Source organism: Microtus oregoni, unplaced genomic scaffold (assembly GCF_018167655.1).
Source record: "Microtus oregoni isolate MIOR12 unplaced genomic scaffold, Mior012 000009F_ref0000495, whole genome shotgun sequence".
Taxonomy (NCBI): Eukaryota; Metazoa; Chordata; class Mammalia; order Rodentia; family Cricetidae; genus Microtus; species Microtus oregoni.
The window spans coordinates 25,924,968-25,947,040 of NW_024543068.1; the positions used below are offsets into that span (position 1 = coordinate 25,924,968).

The 22,073-nt window shown below is 47.2% G+C and overlaps 1 protein-coding gene across 3 annotated transcripts in view; it reads right to left on the reverse strand.

Annotated features, from left to right (window-relative positions):
- Positions 1–22,073, reverse strand: part of Frmd6 (FERM domain containing 6) — a 66,650-nt gene that overhangs the window by 18,739 nt on the left and 25,838 nt on the right. For 2 of the 3 annotated variants that reach the window (XM_041658433.1, XM_041658432.1), the window contains exons 2-6: positions 18,184–18,437; positions 9,329–9,419; positions 4,921–5,024; positions 3,884–3,960; positions 1,048–1,234 (exon numbers count right to left, since the gene is read on the reverse strand). In XM_041658433.1, coding sequence (XP_041514367.1) covers positions 1,048–1,234; positions 3,884–3,960; positions 4,921–5,024; positions 9,329–9,419; positions 18,184–18,282 — 558 coding nt within the window. In that variant the 5' untranslated portion in view covers positions 18,283–18,437. The remainder of the gene's footprint in view (positions 1–1,047; positions 1,235–3,883; positions 3,961–4,920; positions 5,025–9,328; positions 9,420–18,183; positions 18,438–22,073) is intronic. The other variant, XM_041658434.1, reaches the window with a different exon arrangement.

Genomic DNA, 22,073 nt, shown 5'->3' on the forward strand with positions numbered 1-22,073 from the left:
GGAAGAAGCCGAGCACCAAGCAGAGCCCACGTGATGCCAGCCAGGTTTGGGGCAACCGGGTCAATGGCAATGTTCAGCACTCTATACCAGAAATATGAAGGTCGGCTACGTCTGTGGAGCTGGGGAAAGGAGCATTATGGGTGCTCTGAGTTTGCGGTACTTAGGACTGCACGGCTATGTAACAGTACTGTGTAAACATATTGAGGGGTCACCTGCATATTGTGACAGTAGTAATGAAAAGCAGTGGTCAGGATGAAATCTCCCTGGTGTAAATGGCCAACTGCCATGTGCAGTAGAAAAACTCCGCAGAAAGAGAAAAGTGTCTGCCAAATCAGCAATGTGTACAGCTGAGTGGAAGCGGGCAGGCGGAAGTGGACCAAGGTATGCACACTGGAAGGAAGAAGCTGGAAAAATCAAAAACACTTGGCCTATCTTTAGCTTTTTCAAGCTCTCCCGAGACAGGAAGCAAGCCAGGCGGCTCTGCTTTGTGGACGCAGGTGACCCACTGTTCTGTGAACACTATCTACTGCGGGAGAGTGAGCTAGAGCCAGAGCGGAGGACTCGGAAGAGAGGGCCAGGGTGGCCTGCGGGAAGAACGGCAACCCAACAGGCTAGGGAGCCTGCTGACCTACATCTACCTTTTCACTGACAGAAGAGGGTGGCTCCTTGCCTGGCAGGGAAGGACACAGAGGGCAGAGCCAAAAGTTTATTTAGATTCTTTTCTCAGCCCATTAAAACTGTGAATGACCTCATCTCTTGAGAAGCCACCATTTTTTTCCTCAAAGGGAGAAAATGCATGTCAGCAGGAGGATCCTGAGTGCCACCACCACGCACATCCGACGGGACTGTGGACACTTGCGGTCCCCAGCATCTAGGCTGGCCGGTGAGCCTCCTCAGCTATGAGCAGACTGGGAAAGACCTGCAGTATACCAAGCTCCTGTACTTGGGCATCGTGAGCAGTTTCACTGTCCCCAGAACCCGCAGGTTCATCTCTCAAAGAAGGTGGTGTACCTGAATGGGTGGACGGGGAATCCAGACAGTACCTACCCATGCCGGGAAGTAAGCCTCCGGCTCAAAGTACTTTTCACGGTGCTTATTCCTTTTGAAGTTCCCGAGATCAGCCTGGAGCGCGAAGGCCGCCAGCAGGAAGTAGGCCTCCTCTCTGAGCACGCACTGAGAGTGCAGGACTTGTTTCCTCAGGTGCCAGTAGTAATAATACCGCGCTATGCGGTCACTAGAACACAGGAAAACAGCACAAACATGTCAACAGAACCCAAATCTCACTCTGCATCTGCCGGCAGACGTCCTTGGCTTCTCTTCCCCGTACCCACGTCACCAAGGGCGGAAGGCCCAAGCTGGGACCAGATCACCACCTCAGGAGGCTGCAGGAGTCAGAAGGCCCAGATGCCAAAACACACTCTAAGGCCCACAGCCTTTGATTTGTTCAAAGAAAGGGAAGTCTGAGGAATTCCACTCCAGTAAGGCAAGGATGTCACAGAACACAGAGTGGCCATGCTGGAAGCTGGGCATTGGCAGTCTGCTCAATGTTTATTCTTTCCCTGCACATCAACGTTGTGCACACCACTCGATGGGAAGAGCCTGACAGATGCTCTTTGGATTGCTCCAAAGGCTCTACAGCTCTTTAGAATGCTTGTCGGCGAACACCACACACTAGTGGTCTGTTTCTCTCCTGTGGCTGAGGAAGAATGGACCAGAGCTTCCCTTATACCTGCCCTGTGTTACAGGAAGAGGATGCCGTCTTACAGAGTGTTTTCCCAGGCACGTCATGACAACCATGATGCTTCCCCCAAGAGGAAATACCAACAGTGCCCGTTCTGTAATCCACTCGAGCCAGAAATAAACTCAGTCTCGGCTGAGATGAGTAGAAAGCGCTGGCTGGAGTGGTGGCAGGGGTGGGTGGGTCACAGGACAGCTAGTCAGCTCTACGGAAATGCTCCTGGATAGCTTTGCAATTAAGGGAAACCATCACAGACATGCATGCTCTCAGCGAGGTCACTACTCTCCCTACTTCAGACTGTTTTCCTGAGGTCATGGCTCATCGGCAGGTAACAGAGCATAATGGTCTATTTTAACTAAGACCAAGGCTAAGAATACAGAGCTTGGAAAGGAAGCATCCATGGCATTCCTTCCCACAGACAGGGCACCTTTCGGTGTTGCCTTTGATGACACCGGTTACATGCTGTCGGTAGGGTGCTGAGAACCCAGCCTGCCTCCATCTTCTAGTGAGGACAAACTAGGTTTATTCCTGTTTATGATTAAACCTCTATTTCTCAGGGATGGGGTGGGTTATACCCCACCTGTAACCTTAACTACAAATGGTTCTGTGTTGCCTGTTCCAGGAATGGCAATCATGTCTTTGTTCTAAAAAGTTGTTTATAACCAACTTACTCCCCTCCCTTTGTTTCAAAAGGTTGCAGGGCCATCTATGACTACCTCGCTATGACTACCTGTTGTCATGACAACCATGTTATTGTTTCAGGTGGCCGTCAGGACTCACTTGCTGTGCTTATGTTCTGCTCCTGTAACCCCGCCTATTTTGCCTGCAAATCCCCCATCTGGAAACCCCCTACCCTGAGCTACAGAAGCCTTGTCTTCCTCACATCCAATGCTGACCCCTCAAACTCCGACTTAGGGAAGGCAGCCCGTGTAGATGGATAAAAAAGCTTGCTTTAATTAATTTGGTCAGGATGATTTGGGTCTGTGGTCTTTCTCCTCCCCTCTTTGGGGTTAATAGTGGGGGTAGGGGCACACAGAAGTCAAGGGTTAACATTCGTTAGCCCTGTGGGGTTTACTAGTGGCCAAGCACTTTGTTTTCCTTCCTTGCAGGGCATTCCATATAACCACGTAAAGTGGGTGAGCACATCACACAACAGGCAAACCAGTGAGGTTTCTAGTCTCTAGAAACAGTCTGGGTATTAGTACCTCTTACTCTTCCTTTGCAGCTGATAATAACAGGAAAAAATTAAGTGCTAATTTTTCACATTACATTGGCCCAGCATCCTTCAAGGTAAAGGAAGACAAGTTCTTATTTCTTGTGGTTTCTGTCGGCCAAATATGCGATCTCTTCACGTTCTCTAACATTGAATCCCACACCAAAGAAAGAGATTCAGAACCAGTAAATTCTGACTCACATCATGGTGCAGATCACACATCCACCTCTGAGAAGAAGAACCCTGTTCCCCGCCCCTCAGAGTGTACCCTCGAATTCCACAGGAAGCGCCTCGAGGTTCGCTCTTAGCTTCTGAACCACTGGCTAAGAGTGCAAATAAGACCTCAAGTGAAAACCAAGTGACCCCTAAAACTCAGTGGCTTGAGAGTTTGAGGCCCTGTCCCGCCTGGAAAAGAATATAATTGCCACATGCCTTTAATCCCAGCACTCAGGAATCAGAGGCAGGTGGATCTCTGTGAGTTTGAGGCCAACCTGGTCTACATAGTGAGTTCTAGGACAGCCAGGGCTATTCAGAAAAACCGTATCTCAAAACAAACAAACAAACACCCCAAAACAACCAAAACAAACAAACAAATAAGAACAGACTCATATTTAACGAGTCTCTTTACAACAGTGACAGTTCCTTCTTGGGGACTGTGAGTGGAAATGTGAGCCAGTGATATTAACATTGTCACCTTTAGTCTATGATTTACTTAGCCCACAAACACTTGTTCGGCAACAAATGTACCCTGTGTTTAGGCACCGAGAACACACGAATGTGCAAAGACAAGCAAGCGAACAGACTGCTGCTGTTGTAGACTTCTCCCAGCGGGAGAAGAAAGCAAAGAACACCATGATGTATCCGGTGTGTATCAGGGAAGCGTGCTGTGGAGGAGACCAAGGCCCAGGCTCACGACTGCTTCATCTTCATACCTGATCAGTTTTCCATTCTCCACATAGTACTGCACCCGGAAATGGATGATCATGGGAGGCCCGAACTGGTCGATGCCCTAAGACGGAGACATGGGCAGTGAGCTGTGTGTAGTTACCTCCACCATGGGCCTCAAAGGCAATCACACTGGCATCGCTCGCAAAGCACATTCCCCTGCACAGAGAGGTTTTATATGCTTGGAATGTGGAGCTTGTAGTAGGCACTGTTGTCCCATGCAGACACCAGGTCCACATCCAACCAGAAAGTTACAAGGCGAAACAGGGCACCCTCCTTCTTTGGATTCTCATCCGTGGTGATGCCAATGGGAACATAAGGGAAGATAAAAATAAACACCATGGAAATTTCTAGCTGAGATCCGGCTTCTGGCCCAGCTCTGTCCCCTGTGGTGACCATTTGCTCCCTATTACAAGTGCTCTCTTGTTCCCTCAGCATTCCACACGCCACATTCTAATATGCTGCTTGTTTACTTAAACGTTGGAGTGTTTTACTCTGTGGCTGGCTTTGAAGTCCGCCTTCCAGTGCAGCCCAAGAATCCTACACTGCTACGGGAGAATCTGGATTAGAAGTGCGATTTCATTCCTGACTCACCAGGGTGATGGGGAAACCACACAGCCCCCCTGTGCCTGCTCCCTCGCTCAGATGGAACTGATGTTTACTACATAAAGACGCCAGCACAGTAAAACCACAAAGGCCTGAATGCAAGAACTCTAAGAAGGCAAATTTAAAATTACTAAAGACTCCAGCAAGTTTTGACAACACTGTCACAGGAGAAAAGCAAATACTTTCTCATGCTTTTCACCCCAGACATTCCCCAAGATTACTAAAACATTACTACCAATAGGTAGTTTACGCTGTCAGGTATTCACACCTGAGCCACAAGACGTTTCAGCACCTAGAAGTCATTTCCTTTCCTCATTCTCCACTGGAGAAGTTGCTGCTTAAGACTTTTCCTAACGTGACAGCTAAAATAAACAGCTTTAAAGAATAAAAAGAAGTTTGCGCATAAATGCAATCTCACCCAAGTGACTTCGTATTGTCGTACCTTGCTGGCCTCTTTTTTCCATTCTTTTGGACAATACTTATAAAGCTTTTGTGACAACTCCATATATACGTGTTCATTATCTGCACATTAAAAAAAAAAAAAGACAAGATGCTAAAGAGAAAAAAATCTGTTTCAAAGAAAAAATATGCAAAGTGACAGTTCAATAAATACAGCCTCATGATCTATGAATAAAATGTGAACCAGGAAAACTCAAGACACAAAAAAATCCAAGGTGTATTAGCTAGACATTAATGAGGTTATGAATTCTCTTGCTTCTGCAACACAGAACTCAAGATTCTAGAACATGTAATGCTCAGAAGAACTGGGGCTTCTAACTCTCCCTGTGCTTAGCTTCCAGAATCTGCAGACAGCATCCAGCACCCACTCCCGTGGACATGCATCTTAGAAAACACACTTTGGTTCGGTGTACAGAACACGCTTCTCATAAATGCAAAACACTGATCCAGCGGCAGCACCAGACCAACCTCTGTGAGACACTAAACATTGATGATAGCTCACTTCCAAGAGTGGGCATGACACCTGCTTTGTGAAGAGCTGGCTTTAAAAACATCCATTTTCCGTGTTCCCACGCCAGAGCACAGCTTGCCAGAATGACAAACCACTACTGGCTCTGCCTTTGGGATCTATCCTATCAGAAAAGCTCTGCAAAAACCAAGAGTTAACACCAAACAATCCCTCGAGGAGGTGACTTGCTGTTAGAGTGAACAGAAAATATGCCCACTGGAACTTATGAGAGATGAGTGAGTGTAAAAAACAAGCTGGAAGATGCCATTAGGACAGTTATGCTACTCTGGCTACAAATGGGCTCTTCAGTCCTCTTAACATGAAAGAAGGGATGAGACACCCCAAAGAGGAAAGACAGGAGGTGCTGCTTAACCCAATTAGCAGGTCAGTGAGTGCTGCCACCTTGCCTCATAGCTCATGCATATTTTCATTTTATATATTGTCGAAAATAATTTTTTAGACAATATATTCAGATCATGGTTTCCTTTCTCCCATTCCCTTCCACATCCTCCCCATTTCCCCTCTCAGCCAACTCCATGCCTTCTCTCTTTAGGAAACAAGCAGGCAAATAAAGCAAACCAAAACATTTAAAAACAAAACAAAGAAAAAACAAAAGAAATACAGACACATAATCTATAAAAATACAAAATCAGAAACTGTAAGATACAAGCAAAAGGCCAGTAAAGATTAAAAAAAAAAAAAAGGCCCAAACAAAGCACTAGGAGACAAAATGTTTGCAAAAAAGTGTCCGTTTTGTGTACTGAGTTTGTTTTGTACTGGCCATCTACTGCCAGACATGGGGCCTGCCCTTGAGTGTGGGTTGTTTCCCCAGTGAGACTCCACAGGACAAACTCATTTTTCCTCTGTGAGTGGTTGTTAATTAGAGATGCTTCTTGGTTAGGCATGGGAACCACTTCCCCCTCTTGGGGCTGAGACTCCATTTGGCTTAGATTTATTTGCACAGGCCCCGTGTATGCTGCCAGAGTCTCTGAGTTCATGAGCACATGCATATTTTAAAATTATCTTTATGTGTCTATCACTTGACAGTGTGACCAGCTCTGTCTGGCTTAAAAACTCTGGGTATCTGAACACAGGGAAACTGGTATCCAATGAGAGCAGATGGGTGTCCCCTCCCTATAACCTGCCCTAGTAGCTGTGCCTCTGCAGCATCCTTTATGGCACAGTCCTAAATGCCTGAGCAATAACCCAGGTTTCACACTGTCCAAGGGAAAGAAGAAGGGGTAGGAAGAATCTCATGGAACTAGATTATAATAAGGGTTAATATGAGCTCATGAATATCAAGGAACGCATGTGGAGAAATTTTTGCCAAAAGCTAATATCACCATTAAAGCATAAGTAACTATTGTGTGTCTCATGATACTGTATACTGAGATGGGCTTGTTATCATTTATCTGATATTCCCACCCAAATCAGGCATAACCTGAATTAATCATGAAGAAACATGAACCAAATCAAATCAAAAGATATTACACAAAGTAACTTGTCTCTTCTCTTAAAAGAAAAAGCAAAGATCCCAAGGAGGGGTGATAGAATGGCTGAAGAACAGACCTGAGCCAGGCTACCATAGTCCCTGGACTACGATGGCCATTTCCAGGCCCCTCGGCATCAGTGTGCAGACTTCCTGACAATGAAGTTCCCACCACGGTTATGTAAGAGATGTTGGAAAGATGGGAAACAGGTAGATCACAGATGGAGAAGACATGCACTCTGGTGTTAACACCTGAGGACATCTCTATCATCTTCTTACATTGCTGGAAGTTCGAAATTATTTTAAAATGAAAGTTGCAGAACTGGGATGACATTAGGGTTCCTCGTGCTCAGATTCCCCCTTGGACAGCTTTCGAGAAGAGTGCTGGAATGGCTGGATTTGAAAATGCCAGTGTCTGAATTACTTGAGAATTAAATTCTTTCCAACTACTCAACGGACAAGGAGAATTTCAGCTGAGAATCCACAATGGTGTGAGTGGCTTGGGGCAGTGACAGTCATCCTGCACACCGTGACCACATGCCATACATCCATGTAAAGCCGTGGGATACAAACACCCGAGTGAACCCGGAGACAGATGATGGACTCGGGGTGGGTTCACTGGTCACCACACCAGGGTTGGGGCTGACAGTGGGGAAGCTGTGCCTGCAGGTGCCTGGCTTTCTGGAACTCTCTAGACTCCCTGCTCAACTGGGCTGGGAGTCCAAAACCATACCAATCAAACAAAACCTGTGAGACAAATTCTCAAGCACACTTCCAATTTCTATCTGATGTGAAACAACCTGACAATGAGGAAGCCTGGTGGCCTGTCTGCAGGTTCGCTGCTAGCCAGCGGTAGAGCCAGAATCAGAACCTGGTCACCCGGCTGAGGTTCCGACGCTTTCACTACACTGCAAATTCTCTTCTATAGAGCATCTCAAACACTCCCCTTGGATATGGAAGGAAGCTAGGAACTGGTTTCCTTGGACCGACTTGTTGAACCACAGAGATCAACAGTCTGGCCGCAGGTGCAAAAGGAAGAATTAGCCTTGAGGAGACCACAGGAAGAGCCGCTTGGAGTCTGTAAGGCATCTTATTGCTTTTAGACCAGTGGTTCTCAACCCATGGGCTGCGACCCCTTTGGGGGTCTAACAACCCTTTCACAGGGGGCTGCCTAAGACCATCAGAAAACACAGATACTTACATTAAAATTCATTAACAATAGCAAAATCACAGTTATGAAGTAGCAACCAAATAATTTTATGATTGGGGTCACCAAACATGAGGAACTGTATTAAAGGGTCACAGTACTAGGAAGGTTGAGAAGCACTGTTTAGACCCTTCCTAGAAAGATGACGGCGGTCTGCACAGACACAGTTATGGATGGAGCTTAGCCTAGGGCCCTCTGTAGTCTCCATCCCATGTTCCTAGACAACTGAGCACAGTTCCCATTCAGAGGAAGGGAGCTGGCTTTATCTGCTGACCACAGTACGTTCTCGAACTCGGCAGATGTGAATATTCACAGCGCAGTCCAGCTTCTCAAGCTAACATAATCAGTTTAGATTTAAACTGATTCAAGTAAATATCCACATAAACATAGAAAGCATAATTAAATACAAGTAAATCTCCTTGAAAAAGATGAGCAGAGATGCTAAAAGACTCTGGAATTCAGAAAACTAACACAGAGGAATTTCCAGATACAAACCGACATGGGACAGCTTTTATCAATCGGATGCAGGTGGTCCCAAGAGCCTAGAGCTAAGTAAAGCACACGAGACGGGCAATGCGTCTATGAAATCAAATTTTTCATGTAATGGAGGAAGAAAATGACTGTGTTTCAAAGTCACACAGCCTGACCAGAAAAAGAGAAGAGCACAAAGAAAACCAGAAAATAAAATTCAATGAATCATCTGTTACATTGCTAACCAGGAATCTAAACAGAAGAAAGGCAGTCTTACTGAGCTCAACATTTTTGTGATGCTACAAGCCATTATCACTTACAGTTATTAGAGATCGTAATGATAACTGACAAGAACATCTACTTTCCTCCCAGCTACAGCTGGTCTGTGTACAAGAAAACTAAACAAAAATCAAACTTGGTTCGCTAAAACAAAACAAAATAGGGAACAGATATATGAGCATCTAGATTCCTAAAAAGGAATCGCTATTAAGTTCAAAATGTAATAAATATAATAAAAATCCCGACTCATATAAAAAGTACATCATGCTGATATTGGAAAATAAATACCAGATTAAGAATGAAGATTAGTTGATGGGTATCTGACAATCAGGTTACACAGCATGGTGGCTTTAGGGTTTACAATGTCATTTCCTCGGGCATACTTGGCTGACAGAGAACAAACTGAGACTTACTTTGTATAACACTGAGACCAAAGAGGTGACAGTCCTTTAACCTGAGCAGGTCACACACCTGGACCAGCAACTCATGACAGAGAATTTTAACCTGTAAAAGGGAAGAGAAAAGACACTTGAGATAGTCAAATTCGGCCCCCAGTGAGCCACAATCAGCCACTTTCCAACAGGACTTGCTCACATCAGCACCGCCGGCTTATCACTGCAACCTGTGGCTGTGTGTCAACCGTTATCACTCTTCACAGCGCTAACAGAGCACCAACACAATCTTTCACAGGACTCATAATCTCAGGACAAATGGGCCCTTCAGAGGTCCCTTAGAGGAGCTCGCTCCACTACACGCATTTATGTTTGCTCTCTCAACATTTTTTCTTACTTTAATGGATATGCTTTTACATAGTATTCAATGTTGTGATATATGTATACCCTACAGAATGGATTAACCAATGCATTGCTTCACATACCTATTATTTTTTGGTGTGTAGTTAAGATCTGCTCTCAGTCAGCACAAGACTAGTTACAATTGCCATTCTACATAGGTTTCCTGAACTGATTCATCCTGCAGATGAAACTTTGGATCCTTTGACCAACACCTCCCCGCCTTGACTACTTCAGGCCCTGGTACCTACAGTAACTGCCTTACACTCTGTTTCTATGAGGTAGCCTTTTTTGGATTCCACACAAATGAAACTATGCAGTCTGTACCTGGCTTATGACATTTAGTATAATGTTCTTCGGAATTACCCATATTGTTGTAAATGACAAGCTCTCTCTCCTGGTGTGGCTTATTACTTGAGCCTGTGTGGACACACTACACTTGGTCTCTTCAGTCATCAGTGGGCACAGCTGACGGCCCTGAACAAGGCTAGGGACTGTCAGAGTGCAGGTGCATTTCCGCCATGGTGACCTCATTTCCTCTGGATGCCCAGGAGTGGCCCTCCAAGATCACAGGCTCGTGCTATGCCCAGGAGTGGCCCTCCGAGATCACAGGCTCGTGCTGTATTTAACGCTCTGAGTAACCACATGCTAGCTGCCACAAGGGTCACGCTGCTTCATTCTGATCACAGATGACACATGCTCCTCTCTTCTACGTCCTTGGCACTCTGTTTGGTGACAGTCATTTTAACAGCTGTAAGTTTCAATTTGTTCTCTTGATGCTGAGGCTGAGCTCCTTGGTGGACACCCATCAGCCACTTGTCTATCTTCCCACGAGAAACGGTTCTGCAGGGCATCTTTGCTCAAGGAAGTTTTCTTCTTAAAGGTCTAAGCAAAGTATTCACCCACTGCACAATGACAGCGTGCCAGATTTTGTTTATTTTAATCAATCACTTTTATTACTTACTTTCCCTTTCTGAGTCTTAGCATAACTCAATCACACTAACATTCTGAGGATGAGCTATTACTAATTGAGAAGGCATCACTTGTGTGTGTGTGTGTGTGTCTAGATCCATGTATTTGTATTTGTGAAGTGTGCGTGTGTGTGTGTGTGTGTGTGTGTGTGTGCGTGTGTGAGAGACGGGGGTGGGGGGACAACCTTGGGTGTCAGTCCGCACCTTTCACCTTGTCTAGGGGGTCTCTTTGCTCGTGGTCCTCTGTGTCCACTTCTCCACCTCCCATCCCCCTGCTTGAGCTGCTAAGTCAGGCTTTTAATTGGGTTCTGGGGATTCAAACTCAGGTCCTCAAGTTTGCACAGCAAGCGCTTTTAACCCTGAGAGTCAAATCCCCAGCCCCCAGACACAGATTTGATGCTTTCTCTATTGTGAGGGAGCTGTCAGGTGACAGTGCCCTGAGTGTCCAGAGTCAGCCGCACTGCACCCAGAGTCACCTAAAAGACAACCCAGCTCCATCTCTTCACCTCACAGAAGTAGAAAACGAAACTGTTCAGTCATGTAAGGAACTAGTGACAAAGGCAGGCCCTCACAACTTACGAGTGTCAAAGGTTGCACACGGGTTAAAATGTGCAACACAACCTTGGTGATTTCGATCTATGTACGGTCATGACGACACCAGTCATGTTTTTATACAGGACTAAAATTAAGAAAATGAAAATTATGCAAAATTCCACTGGAAAGAGCTGAAGACACTGAAGGCCACAGGGACCTGTCGAATTCTCCAAGCCCCAGGGACTGAAGAAAGCTGTGGTGGCTTTAGGGACTTCTTGCCACTGTGACAAAATAGTTGACAAGCAAGTGAGGAGGAAGGGCGCATCCTGGGCACCTGAGGAGGAAGAACGCCTTGTGTTCTGGCTTACAAGGAGCGGCATTCCATTGCTGTGGGAGGGTGGGGTGTGGTGGGTGCAAGAGCTTGAGGTGGGGTCACGAGGCACCCAGTCAGCAGAGAAGGGAATGCTGCTGCTCACTCTGTCAATCTTACTCAGTCTGGGATCCCAGGGCATGGTGGTCACCCACATTTAGGATGTGTCTTCCTGTATCTGGGAACCTGACCCAGAGACTCCCTCACAGCCATGCTGTGAAGTTTCTAGACCCTGTCATGGTGACAATAAAGATGAGCTGTCACAGGTAGTGTCCCTTTATATGCAGGATTCGATTCCCAGCAAGCTCTAGGGTACCTCCACTGTGGTCCCCTAGAGACCACCCCCTCAGTTACCCCCACGGACACTCTCGCTTATGAACGTGCCATCCAGCGATATTGTAAACACATTTGCCTGAATGGGTCTGTGTACCCATGTGTAGAGTGCCCTCTGAGGCCAGAAAAGAGCATTGGGTCCCCTGGACCTGATGAGTTCTCCCCTGGGCCCTCTGGAGGAGCAGCCTGTGCCTCTAGCTGCGGAGCCAGCACCCAGCTCAAGTTCACCTCACCAAGAAGACCCACTGCCGCCCCCTTCCCCATCCCGTGCTAGCTCTATCCACCAGCTTGGTGTACTTGACTTGTGTCCTAGAGAAGTTGGACTAATTTCCGACACTCACTGTAAACACTGAATTTGTATTTCATGCCGTAACTATACTGCCGCAAAGAAGCTTGAACAGACTGACAGGAGGAAAAAGGGCCACAATGACAGACAACTCTTACCCCGAGCTCCATAAACTCGAAACTTACTTCAAATGTCGCACTGCTCTGGGGCACTTTTAACCCTTAGCTTGGGCTGTTTAAACTTTGGTTGGCTTGGCTGGATATGGAGCAGCCAGGGTGAAATGGGACAAGCAAGCAGCCGAATTCCAAATTCCAAACCCAATGTTTGTAAAATGAAGTATGTGGTGAATCTTGACTAAATAAGGCCGTGCGCCTCTCTTCCAGGCATCCTATCTAGTTAATACTGTCCCGCTACTTAAATCAAGTGTCTGGAGCCTTCTGCTGAAGCGCTCTAACAGTCATCAAGTAAGTGCAGTGTGCTTGTTTAAAAACTATAATTAAATAAGGAGGCGGCTTGAAAGGGTCACCTGCTGTGAAAGCAATCTCCAGCCTTGGGTGTGTGCAGAGCACAGTCTTTCTAAAGCCACACGGCTGACTGTGAAGTTTTGTAATTCTTCTCGTCTTCAGGGGCAATGGGAACTTTAGAAGCACTACGCTCTCGACAGCGTGGGCTTTACCTAAAAATACCCTCCATACGGAACTTTGAAGCGGAAGGGGGTTTGATCCTCGCTGTGCCAATGGTGTGTTACCATGCAAGGATATCTGAACTGTTCTCTGGAAAGAAAGAATTGTTCGCTTTGCCACAGGAAGGGAGGTATAAGCTTCTCGCTCTGTGATTTCTGCCACCTTAAAAACTTTCCGCCTCTTATATTCACCATAATTTTATTGTTTAAGTTTCTATGTTTTATATTCATTTGGTGATTAAGATGATTTAAAATAGCCCCTGCTAATACAATTCATGGATATTCAAAATGATTAAAACATTAAATTGATTCCACATGCAGAAAGCCAATATGAAGTCACCTATACCTGAAAGGGGAAAAACTCTCACTGCTAGGGGTGGGCACCGATAAACTTTTTTTTTTACTACAATTAATTTGTTACACCCAACTATGTAAACATCAAAATCACCCTTCTCAGCTGTGGGGAAAGGGGTTCTGGGCACTCTGGCCTGTTCTTCTAGCAGTGGGTAAGGCTCCAGGGTACCCCATCCTTCCTGAGGTCCCAGGGCTTGCTGGAGGGGAGCCCTGGCATGGCAGAGTGCCCTAAAGAAATGAATGAACAGCACAAGGATCTAGACAAGGGCAATGTCACTCCATAACGACAGACTCACTGAGCGACTCTGAGGACAGACACTAACGTGCTCTACATACAGTGTCTTTAAATCCTTGCCATGTTTCCGCACGAGGCCTAGAACAGCCAGCCCCTCTTCATGTATGAGGAAAACAAACCAAATCATGAACAACAGACTTAAGAATCATGCCGAAGACTGCAAAGAAAGCCAGGGAATAGACAGTTCAGACAAGGTCCCTGGTGTCAATGGCCTCAGGAAGTGAGGGGCTGGGCCACAGGCTCTTCTGCCTGCTTAGGACTTCAGCCATCTGTGTCCTGCCCTAGACATACACCAGCATCTCCATGGGTGAAGCCCACAGAGCTGAGCCCCTCCCCCAACAATTCTAGGGGACAGTCAAGATTTAAAGCCACTGATCTACATAGCAGCAGCTATGGGGAAAACTAACTCACAGCACCACATTAAGGTAACTTTTGCTTAATTCTATTAGACAGCAATTAGATGAAAGAAAAAATATGGAGGTTGACAGTAGAAAGAGGCATTTAAAAAATGCTAGGTATGATACCATAAGACATGCCATGAGTCTGCCCGTCGTCTGTCAGTCTGTTCTCCAAGAGTATTTCCCTCAGTGACTGGAGACTCCGGTGTCAGCAAACGCCTTTAGAAACTGCAGTCATCTCAGTGTTCCTCACCATGACAGATCTGGTACGCCTTTCCCCATCCTGTACTAGTCACAGGCTCAGCAACATGGATGCACCCTTAACCGGGCAAAATGACAGGAAAGAGGCAGAGGAGTTTCCTCAATGCTTATGCTGTATGTCCTGGATTGTGTGTGCTTAAAAAATCCAAAGGACACATTGAGCGTGTGTGTGTGTGTGTGTGTGTGTGTGTGTGTGTGTGAATGAGACTTCACACAGCAGATCTACGGTAGAGTTTTACTTTTCATTTCCATTTATGTTGCTGATACCCACACTGACATGTTTTCAATTTTCATCAGGTTCTAGAAATCAAGTGCTGCGAAGAGAACAGTCCAGCACTCTGCGCTCTGCACTCTGCCCTGTGCACTCTGCGCTCTGCACTCTGCCCTGTGCGCTCTGCACTCTGCACTCTGCACTCTGCGCTCTGCACTCTGAGCTCTGCACTCTGCGCTCTGCACTCTGCCCTGTGCACTGTGCACTCTGCGCTCTGCACTCTGAGCTCTGCACTCTGCGCTCTGCACTCTGAGCTCTGCACTCTGCGCTCTGCACTCTGCCCTGTGCACTGTGCACTCTGCGCTCTGCACTCTGAGCTCTGCACTCTGTGCTCTGCACTCTGAGCTCTGCACTCTGCGCTCTGCACTCTGAGCTCTGCACTCTGCGCTCTGCACTCTGCCCTGTGCACTGTGCACTCTGCACTCTGCCCTGTGCGCTCTGCACTCTGAGCTCTGCACTCTGCGCTCTGCACTCTGCCCTGTGCACTGTGCACTCTGCGCTCTGCACTCTGAGCTCTGCACTCTGCGCTCTGCACTCTGAGCTCTGCACTCTGCGCTCTGCACTCTGAGCTCTGCACTCTGCGCTCTGCACTCTGCCCTGTGCACTGTGCACTCTGCGCTCTGCACTCTGAGCTCTGCACTCTGCGCTCTGCACTCTGAGCTCTGCACTCTGCGCTCTGCACTCTGAGCTCTGCACTCTGCGCTCTGCACTCTGCCCTGTGCACTGTGCACTCTGCGCTCTGCACTCTGAGCTCTGCACTCTGCGCTCTGCACTCTGAGCTCTGCACTCTGCGCTCTGCACTCTGCCCTGTGCACTGTGCACTCTGCGCTCTGCACTCTGAGCTCTGCACTCTGTGCTCTGCACTCTGAGCTCTGCACTCTGCGCTCTGCACTCTGAGCTCTGCACTCTGCGCTCTGCACTCTGCCCTGTGCACTGTGCACTGTGCACTCTGCCCTGTGCGCTCTGCACTCTGCCCTGTGCGCTCTGCACTCTGAGCTCTGCACTCTGCGCTCTGCACTCTGCCCTGTGCACTGTGCACTCTGCGCTCTGCACTCTGAGCTCTGCACTCTGCACTCTGCACTCTGAGCTCTGCACTCTGCGCTCTGCACTCTGAGCTCTGCACTCTGCGCTCTGCACTCTGCCCTGTGCACTGTGCACTCTGCGCTCTGCACTCTGAGCTCTGCACTCTGCGCTCTGCACTCTGAGCTCTGCACTCTGCGCTCTGCACTCTGCCCTGTGCACTGTGCACTCTGCGCTCTGCACTCTGAGCTCTGCACTCTGTGCTCTGCACTCTGAGCTCTGCACTCTGCGCTCTGCACTCTGAGCTCTGCACTCTGCGCTCTGCACTCTGCCCTGTGCACTGTGCACTCTGCGCTCTGCACTCTGAGCTCTGCGCTCTGCCCTGTGCACTCTGCGCTCTGCACTCTGCCCTGTGCGCTCTGCACTCTGCCCTGTGCGCTCTGCGCTCTGCACTCTGCGCTCTGCACTCTGAGCTCTGCACTCGGCGCTCTGCACTCTGCCCTGTGCACTGTGCACTCTGCGCTCTGCACTCTGAGCTCTGCACTCTGTGCTCTGCACTACCAAAATCAACTTCAAGTCCCCCAATCTGCCCGGAAGACAGTAAAACCCGCCTGGGAGGCAGGTTTGATGCTCCAAAATGCAAACGAGCAGAAACCAGGCGGCAAGGGAAAATCAGGAAACTGTTGGCTGCTTGAGGAAGACCAAGATGTCTACGGATACAGGCAGAACCTTGCTGCAGTCTAAGCTTTTAATCAGGTTATTTCAATGTCGTATCTGCTCTGCATAACCATCCCATTATACAGAAATTATTATTAAAACTACATAGCATACCAGCAGGAAACTAATTCAAGGGGTGACAGTTAGGACAAGTTTTTCTTAGTTCCATCAGAATGCAGTTAAGGGAAAGAAACAATATGAAAATTGATAGGTCTGGGCATGGCGGCCCACGCCTTTAGCTCCAGCACTTGGAAGGCAGAGGTGGGCAGATCTCTGTGGGATCGAGGCTAGCCTGGTCTACATAGTTTTTTTCAGGCCACCCTGGCCTACTTTGTGAAGTCCTGTCTCAAAACAAAAACAAACAAACAAACAAACAAACAGGTTGATAGGTACAAAATCGACTGCCATGAATCCGCCTGGCAGTTCCTGCCCAGGGTGCTCGCTGTCTCGCGGTGGTGGTCTGCGATTCACACATCTACTCTGACAAGTGTGTGTCTGTGTTTGTGGGGCTATCCCGAAATGCTCACAGCAGCTTCCTTCATATTAGTCTGGAACATCAAATGACACACCATCCGTCAGCCACAGTGAGTGAGTGAGTAACTAAATGGGGCACGGCCACACTGCTGAAATATTCTTATAATGAAAACAAACACTGCTGTGTCATTTTCATGGGCCAGATGCTGAGTGAGAAGTATCGGAGACGAGAAGAACACATCACATCACTCCTGTGGCAGGAGCCGACGACAACGGATTACTGTCATGAAGCGTCTCCTCAGAAAGATGGAAATTAGTATCTTAGGTTGGGCAATGGTTACATGGCTGTATACACTAACAGTGTATGTACTGGGGTGCACATTTAAAAGAGTTTTACGCTTTGCAATGTGTAAATTGTAATTTAACTGTTAAAAGTTAAAAGGAGAAAACTAAAAATAGTATCCCAGTCCTCAATGTCCTGGTTAACCAAGTATCTGAATCTGACTTAAGAGCCCGTGGGTAGCATCTCAGCTTACCCACGGCCCTTCAGCTCATCTGGGATATTGCTTAGGCTGACTGATCAAACCAGTCAAGACACAGATGAGAAACTTAGCAACGGCTACCATTTTATGACATGGGCGGCAACTCTGAGCATTTAAACCACAAACAGGGGCTATATAGATGGTTCAAGTGATTAAGAGCACTGACTGCTCTTCCAGAGGGCCTGGGTTCAATTCCAGCACCCACAGGGCAGCTCACAACTGTCCATAACTCCATTTCCAGGGCACCTGACACCCATGGCAAAACACCAATGCACATAAAGTAAAAAAATTTTAAAAAACTCACAAATGGACAGACTTAAACAGAAAGTTTATTCAGAAAGCCAAGCAATTTTAGAAGCAAAAACCAAGGCTCAAAAGTGTTCAGCTTTGGGCTTCCTTACTCCATCTATAGTCTCTGGCCTCGGACTCGTTGCATTAAATCTTAGCTAAGAAAGAGACTCCCACACAGCAGGAAGAGCAAAAGGAATCCTTCCTAGTACAGAAACTAGGAGCAGAGGAAGCCAAAGAAGAAGCTGAGTCTGACGGCGGGATCTGAGGGGGTCCTGTCGCTCAGCAATATTGGGGGCATTCCCTAGACCTGAGTGGAAAAGGGAAGGTATTCCAAAGGACCCCAGATGGATCCACGGCTGAACACACAGAAAGATAAAGAAATAGAGAAATTCAATAAGTTAATTCAACTGAAAAATTATTCAATAAAGTTTAAACACAGAAACTTTTTTTATTTTAAGCGTAGTACCCAAACTCCTAATTTTACCCCACTAAGACTGCTGAAGGTAGCTGTGCTGAACGGAGCCAGAATGCTGCTTCCAGCCGTGTGGATGCCTAGGAGGATGTCTGCCACATTATCTTTGGTTCACTCTCTGATGACTTTGCCCTGAACTACCTGATGTGGGTGTGGTCTGGCAGGGGAACAGCCCATCAAAACGCTCCTAGAGGAGACCTACTCACGTTTATGATGATGTTCAGGGACTCATCATTGGGAAGGAAGATACACACGCTACGCCGGTCCTGCATGACTCTGTTGTTATGGAAGGTCAGTTTGTTCATTGTGTTGTGGGCTCTCCAGTGGGCAGGCTGGGCGCACCGAGTGCTCAGCAGTTGCTCCAAAGCCAGCTTCTCCTCATCCTCATATGGCCAACAGGAGAAGCATCGTGGTACCCCACTATGTAGGTTTCATAGCTAGAGAAAGTCCACAGGGAGGCCTGTGAAGAAAGGGGGCAGTCTGGTCAGTGGAGAGGCAGGCAGGAGAGCACACAGCTATTTGTCAGGCGCAGGGGAGCAGACTGCTGTACCCGGGACACGAGACGGCACAGACACACTCTGCCCCTTAACACCCATCTCCACACTCCATTCTCAGACATCAGTTAATAGACACAGTGAGAGCCTGGACAGTCACAGACGGCCAAGCACCACAGACTCAAGGCGATGGATCCCGACTGACGAGTTCCCAGTCTCTCAGGGGAGATGAAGGGGTTCTGGAGTGAATGCAAGGATGGCATCAACAGAAGCCTCTCTTCCGGGGTATGGAACACAGATGGATCCCTGGCCTCTACCACATTCCTTAATTTCACCAGCTGGTTCTTCGAAGGGAGCCCTGGCTGCTGGACCACCCACGGGGTCCACGGGAGCAGCAGTAGCCACTGGAGCTGATTTCTCCATGGCATCCTCCAGGGTTATTGAGTTCTCCTTGTTTTTTATGTCCTGCTTTCTCCTGGTTCTCTAACTAGCTAATGAAAAATTAATTCATTAGTTCATCAATCAAATAATATAGCAATACTCATGCTGTATTACCAAGCCAGGTATACATGTAAAAAGAACTATGGGTCTTAGAAACCTCTCGTGTTTTGTCAGTTTACTAAACATTAAGTTGGCCCCCTGCTCCCCGAAGTTTTAAAGTATGTAACTTTGCTTGTAAGTAACGAAACTTTTATATCTCTGGTCTTCAGTAATTTCACCCTTCATTTCTGTTTTTCTGCCTCCTGATATTGTAAAAGCCTGCAGAGTGATTGTCAAGCACTGGGGTCTTTTTCCTGCTCTCGAGGACGGCTTTGTATGTTGCTGCTAACAGGACATTACTCAACCGCGGTGTGTTGAGACCAGCTGTCTCTGTGCCATGGTATTTACAGTACTCCTTGGCAGCTGTATTTGCAGGGTGCGAGAAAGCAAGCCCAGGAATGCGAAGCTGATTTCCAAGGCAGAATCCTGACCTCTCTGTTCCTTAAAGCTCATCTGTTCTCAGCAAGAGAGACGATATTCATAGATGGTAACATGAGTAAGTGTGATCTAGTGGTTTTTAAGAACGTAAGTAAAGCTGGGCGGTGGCGCACGCCTTCAATCCCAGCACTCAGGAGGCAGAGGCAGGCAGATCTCTGTGAGTTTGAGGCCAGCTCTGGTCTACAGAGCGAGTTCCAGGACAGGAACCAAAGCTACAGAGGAACCCTGTCTCAAAAAACAAAACAAAACAAAACAAAAAAAGCCAGGCAGTGGTGGCGCACGCCTTTAATCCCAGCACTTGGGAGGCAGAGGCAGGCGGATCTCTGTGAGTTCGAGACCAGCCTGGTTTACAAGAGCTAGTTCCAGGACAGGCTCCAAAACCACAGAGAAACCCTGTCTCGAAAAAGCAAAACAACAACAACAACAACAACAAAAAACCCCCAAAAAACCCCAAAACAAACAAAAACCACATTAGTAAAATATAATCTTCAAGAGATTTGTTGAAAACTAAAATTAGGTGGTTAATCTTGCATGTGGTACTTCTTTCTTAGGAAGGGGACCATCCACTCAGACATTCTGTCTTCCTTAGAGGAAAGGGTGATTGCTTCCCCTTGGTTTCCAGTACATCTCTAGAGGCCAGGGCCTCTTTAGAGTATGGAGTTCCAGGAACTACTCCCCATATGCAGTCACTCACCTAAAAAGTATTCTTTTCTTTTAAAATTTATTTATTATGTATACAGTGCTCTATCTGCACACCAGAAGAGGGTACCAGATCTCATTACAGATGGTTGTGAGCCACCATGTGGTTGCTGGGAATTGAACTCAGAACCTCTGGAAGAGCAGCCAGTGCTCTTAACCTCTGAGCCATCTCTCCAGCTCCAAGTGTTCTTTTCTTAACCAACGGTGCCCAAGCACCAGCTCGAAGGGCGATGCTGGCTACATGTGACCCACACGTGGGGTTGGAGAGAAATGCAGAGTCCAAGCCACAGTGACACTTCTACTCATGACAACTTCCTGCTGTGCCGCAATGTGGAGACCACCCCACTCTCGGGGCATGCCGGGAGAACATCCTAAGAACCGACCCACCAGAGAGTGACCCCTCACTGCTACTGCTGAAAATGTTCTCAGCATTTTCAAAGGTAGACATCCCCCTAAAGCACACGGGGCACATGCTGGGAGTCTCAGCACTAAAGCACGAGAATTTCAGGCTCAAGGCCATCCTGTACATTCCCATCCAGTCCTATACAGAGCAGGAGCCTACTTCATGGAGCCAAACACAAGCCAGGTGTGGTGGTGCACACTTGCGATCCTGCCCTGCAGAAGCAGGAGATAAACGGCTGCACATTGGGGCCAATCCAGCCAGAGTTACACAGGGAGACTCTGTCTCAAAAACACTGAAACTAATAAAATTCCCGAAATGGATCAAATCTGGAGACCGAGAGCCCCCCACTTAAAAATTCTAAAAGTATTAAAGGCTCTGAGAAGGTGCATGGGCAGATTCCTTAAAGCTGACAACATCCCACACGCACGTCTCTCCCCAGAGACTATTACGGTCCTGGAGAACAAAGCCTTAGGCGCATCCTATCAACTGAGAAAGGCAGTTCTGGAGTGATTCCACGGCAAAAGGTCCCCCTATCAACTGGAATAGTCCAACGTTTAGGCCTCTCTTTACTACATAAATTATAAGCTATGATTAAATATATCTTAAATCAAACCCTTAAGTGATATGAATCCTACTATAATTTCTTGTATTTAAATCTGCACTTCATATTGAGAAAGTTCCATTTTTAAATTAAATCAATTAAATCAGGATATTTCTACTGACCTACTTTTTGGGATTTAAAAGTTAAATGAGGGGGGAATCTTCTAAGGTTTAGGATGGTTCTAGCTTCATTAAAATACATTAAAATTCTCGTTTGGGTGTGATTTGTATTTTGTGATTTGGACACAGTACAAAGTCTGGACAAAGATTACAGCAGCAGTTACTGACAGCCACAGAAGAAGGTGCACTGCTTCACTGCCGCCTTAACACGAGGGTGACCCACCTAAACCCCCTAAAGAGAGAAGGGACTAAGCCTTCACTATGCCAAGACACCGTCAAAGCTGACTTAAACGTCCTACTAAAAAGGCAAACACAAACCAAACCAACCCTATCTCTAACACATACCAGAGCTCATAATCTCCATGAGGAGCTAAAGGTAGCACAGCAGAAACAACAGGAAGTAACACTGTGATATTCTAGTTGAATGCCAAGTGATGCTATAAAATGAAACCCTCGTCAGAGGGACGTCCACCAACCAGTCGCCTGCTCTAGCTACCCTGATGGTTCTGAACGCTGCTGTTGCTATTCCGACTTCTGCTCCCACCATCGCTACTTTCTGTAACATTCGCACTCATTTGAGGAAGAAGGCTAAGCAAAGGACAAGACAGCTGTGGTACCTGGGGAAGTGACGTGACTGTTCCTGCCCTACAGACCAGCAGCACAGTCCTTCAAAGCCTGACTTGGCATGCCTGTTCTCTAGGGTGAGGGGGAACAGGCACCGCACTGTTAACCTATGATGGGAAGGGCTTTGTTCCTGGAGTCCAGAAAGGAGTCAGGGTGACCTGCCATTCTTTCTAAAACC